This window comes from Lampetra planeri, unplaced genomic scaffold (assembly GCF_965212315.1).
Source record: "Lampetra planeri unplaced genomic scaffold, kcLamPlan1.2.h2 scaffold_1252, whole genome shotgun sequence".
Lineage (NCBI taxonomy): Eukaryota > Metazoa > Chordata > Hyperoartia > Petromyzontiformes > Petromyzontidae > Lampetra > Lampetra planeri.
Genome location: NW_027613968.1, coordinates 1 through 4,632, shown reverse-complemented (window position 1 = coordinate 4,632; position 4,632 = coordinate 1). Strand labels below are relative to the sequence as shown.

The following is a 4,632-nucleotide window of genomic DNA, read 5'->3' as shown; positions in this document are numbered from 1 at the left end:
GGGCTGTCACAGACAGACAGTGGTGGAGCCACACTGTTTTGTCACATGGTCAATGGGTTGTTCCAACAATGAGATGAAGTCCAATCACAGAGCTGTTCTAATTTCAGATCAAAATAATGTATCAAATGTACTTTCTGACAAAGGTGTTTCACATACTATCACAGTGACCAAGACTTTCATGACCCTTTCATTGAGACTGGCTCATTTTGTATTATTTATTATCATCTGTTGTTACTGCATTGCAATGACTTTTTGCAAACTTAAGGGCTAAGTGATGATACATCTATATATGGTGGTGAACACTTTACAGCTTTTAGTGTTTATATCGACCTCCGAAACATTGATTTGCATGTGAATAAGGTTGCGCATCCATCCAGCCATTTAGGCAGTTGGCCTGAAAGCTCAATGTACTGCAACTTAGATCTTCAGGAATGAGAAACATTCACAGCATTTAGAAAACTGACATGTTCTGGACACACTCAACATTCATCTGAACTACTCACAGAACTTGCTCAATGTCAGTTTAACAGCACTATTGTTTCCATTGTCTGGTTTTGGCAGAATTAAATTGCGCTTTTAATCATATGTTGTCTGTTTGAAGCCCATTTCTCAAGTGGCTTGTTTGCCTGATTGCTTCTTGATTTGCCGTTGAGCTCTGATGCATACACTCTGTCAGCTATCAGCGTGGTGTTTTATGTGTGTACAATATGGGAAAACTAAATCCTAAAGTGAAAGGATGTTCTGCACTAACCTCTGGATTGATGCAGGAGAAACTGAATTAACAGCAGCTTGATAGAGTAGCTGTGTAGTGCAACAGAAACATCTAGTCAAGTCTCATAAAATCATTGGTTTAATCTAATGGCAGTTGCATGAGAGATAATCAGGTTTCAGTTTTTCACCTTAAAAGTCATATTGCAGTGCCTTGAAATAATAAAAAAGGATTTTCATGTAAAGGTATACTACAGTATACAGTGTAAGTTATTAAAGACGGAAAAGTTTCTTAATTCTGAGTGTCTGGTGGATGTTTGGACTGTTACAGGTTCACAAAGAGAAGTTGGTGCAAGAGGGATTGCCCTGATATTTATATGTGGTCTGATAAGTTTTCTAGGCCCACCTGAGACTGTGAGCAGGGAATACTGTGTTCATACTGCGATGTTCACCCATATACTACTGTTGAAAGAGAGCAGAATGAGAGTGAATGGGGCTTGAAAAGTCCATTATATGAATGCAGCAGGGGGACAACGCAGCCTAAGACCGTTCACTGCATGTTTGTTATATAAGAAGCTGAGTGGGCTGCGAGTCATCACATCGTGGGCTCCACGCACACGCACACACACACACAGTTACTGATTTCAAATTATATAACTTCAACTAGCTTTTACTAAATTTTTACAAACTTTTACTGTGAAAGGCCAAATTCAGATGAACTTTGGTTGGGCTGGCTACACACACAGGCGCACGCAAACGCAAGCAAGCAAACACACACACACACAGGCTGCCTAGCAGCGCGCTGAGTAGGCTCACCCTCAATTACTCCCACCATCCTGTACTGTCAGCAGCCTCACATCCCCACTCAGAAGGGAATTGTGCACCAACTGTAATGCAGACAGGACAGATATGTAGCAGCATAACTAAACAATTATTTGTTTACACATATGCAAACACAAACAAATTTACACAAAACAGAAAACATGGAGGGGGGGCAATGAGAGTAATGGGGTCCGTACTCTCCACTTACAATGATGGAAGTGGAGCATAAGGACTGTATAAAGTAAGCTGGAGTTGGTTGTACGTGATAAACACTCATAATAACACTTAATAAATGAATTTGATCTGCAAAGGTGATTTTTGCAAATGCAAATCCAACCATGAACCTTGTTTATTGCATCAGACAGCACCACCTTGCTCTGACAGAGAGCTTGATGATGGGAGCGGCTGTCTTGTGCACATGGACACACTGACCATTGCTGCTTGGGCCCCGACTCAGGGAAGCGCTCGCGACCAATCACAAACAGCTGTTGTCCCTGTGCATTTTCTCGTCACTGTGGCAACTCACAAATGGAAAAAGAAAGGCTGACGGTTTTAATGGTCAAGCTGATTAAACAGAAATCACTATGAACCCACAGACCATGCAACAGGTATTTAGTATCACTGGAAAATACAGGCCGGTTATCAACAAAGGTTTTCAACAAAGACTTTGTTCCTAGCCTGAGTGAAAAGAGGGTCAAACTTTTAAGGGATTACCAATGTAAATAGCTGTACCACGCGCTGATATGTGTTGCACTCTTAAAGAGGCGGATGTGATCTGTTTATCCCCGGGTTCAGGCTTTTAGAGGTATAAAGACAGAAATGGTTTTGTGATATTTGTATTTTCAAAGTGACATCTCGATCTCGTAAAATGCAAAAGCAAGTCACATGATGTTTGTGACCAATGAACGCTCTTACGACTTGTGTTTCCAGGCAAAGTGACTTACAAGTCCTACAGGTGTTCATAAAACAATGGGAACAATTTGATGACACACGGACAAAATCTCCGGACAAAAAAAACATTTGATGCAATTGAAAGTTTATGAAAAATTCCATCTACTGAGCTAATTTTTCAGGTAATGAATACAAACATAAAATAAGTAAATGACCACACTTGTAATTTTACAAAATATAACAACACGTTCTCTCACTGAAAATAGATTTTTACTTTTAAAACCTTAATTTTCATCAGAATGTTCTCTCCACCCTGTTCAGAGAGAAAGCGGCTTGCTGCAGTCCTGCCACCTAGTGGTACCTCAGCTTAGAGAGGTAATGTGTAAATTCATGGCAGCGTCGGAATTATTTCCCAATGACAAACTCAGCAAATAAAAGGAAACAGTCACAAAGTTAGAAGAGTCAAGAAAAGCCTGGGTGTTACCTCATCCTCACAACGTCATTTGAATGTCCCATTCTCCTCTGAGCCTGAGGATGCAAATGTCTCCTTTACAAACAGACTATTTGTGACATAACCAGCATTTTACTTCCAACTGTCAGAAGCTCAATTCCTCGACCTCACTGAGGGTTCTTGAGTTTTTCCAGACGGGCTGTCCTGGCCGTTTGCTGCAGCTGTTTCTGTTTCTTCATGAGGCGGTAGGCCTCCACTGCTCGCTGCCTCTCTTCCTCCATGATCCTCTGTTTGGCCATGGACGGCTTGGTTGTGGAGGCCACCGTATGTCCAAGGAGAGAGTTGAGAAGCAGCTCCTTCGATGTGTTCTGGTTTGTTGGAGGAGCAGCAGATCAACCAGTTAACCACAGTTAACCTCATTAAGCATACTGAGATCATGTAAAAACTGAAGTTTGCAGTTTACCTGAGATTTGTTTGGAGCTTTCTTGGGTTTGCTGGTCAGAGAAGGCGGTGCCATTGTAACTTCACCAAAGGGAACATCATCTACAAAACACATTAAGAAACAAAGAACACGCAGCTTGTCTTTATGAGTGACTTCTCCCATGTCAGTGGGTGTCTTGGACCACGATACTAATGCTATCTATTTGATATCTAACTGGAATCATTCCCTTTCCTGCCGAGCGGCAGGACAACGTTCACTCCATCAACGAAAGTATTTGCTATTTATGTTCAGTTGCGCACTGTCTGCTACTGAAAATGAGAGAATGTGTGAGAGCGTGGCATTGTGTGCCAGTGTGTTTCTGAGTGTTTTTTCCACAGATGATGTGATGACATCCCGCCCAGATGTTGTGTTTTCACCAGCTGTAACTCTGTCTCTGTCTGTGTGTTTAGCATGTTATCAGAGCAGTTGTGATGTTGATTTTTACCAAAATTCTTGGAGTCATTGGCAAAGTAACAAATTAAATTCTTCTCAGATAAGATCATACATAATGGGACATTACGCTTTGGTAGTATTCCGCACTACTAATTGTTGCCAGCACCTTTTCCATGTTAGTTATTCTTGTCTGCTGGCTTTGTTGCACTAAATGGTCTTCAAATGCAAGCTTACATTACCTACAAACATCTGTTTTTCCATCTTGGCTTCTTGTCTGTCCAACTTTTTCTGCTGAAACTTCTGCAATCGCCCTTTGTCATACCTGTGCAACGACCACACAGATCACAACAATAATTTGTGTTTATTCAATTCAATTTGTGTTACTGTGTTGTATTCGGTATACAGACATACAGCAACTCAACAAAATCAATTAGCTTCAGTCACTGAGGGCCACATTCCCTAACAAAGTCCCATGTATGCACAATGACATTCATCAGCAGAATGTCAACCCCACATTATTTGTTCTTATGCATACTCACTCCTTCTTTTTTTCTGACTTTCCTTTGTCAGCAGGCCTCTCTTGTTGGTCTGCCTCCAACTCAGGTTTCCTTTCTACTTGGTTGTTGGTGAGGAAGAGGACATGTTTAGCTGCATTCTCCATGCGCTGAAAGTATTTCTTCACACTTTCTCTCTTCCCCCTCCTGAAATGTGGGACAGGTATGTCCTCCACTCCCCGAATCCTTTGGTTTGCCTTTGAGGAGGGATGCTGAACAAAGAGTAAGGATCCTCATTGCAGTTACAGGCACTTTTTTCTCCATTAATTGCATATGATAAATGTGTTTTACTCACATTTCTTTTGATTTTTTGCCTTCAAGGATCCAGTTTT

General features: G+C 41.3%; 1 protein-coding gene across 1 annotated transcript; it reads right to left on the bottom strand.

Moving 5' to 3' along the window:
* Positions 1–3,039: 3,039 nt before the first annotated feature.
* On the bottom strand, positions 3,040–4,512 carry LOC144738996 (coiled-coil domain-containing protein 137-like; the record flags this gene model as incomplete). Its single annotated transcript, XM_078622007.1, has 4 exons — positions 3,040–3,240; positions 3,336–3,415; positions 3,986–4,068; positions 4,286–4,512. Coding segments are annotated over 4 exons (591 nt in total), but the record flags the coding sequence as incomplete, so codon positions are not given.
* Between the last annotated feature and the right edge of the window lie 120 nt (positions 4,513–4,632).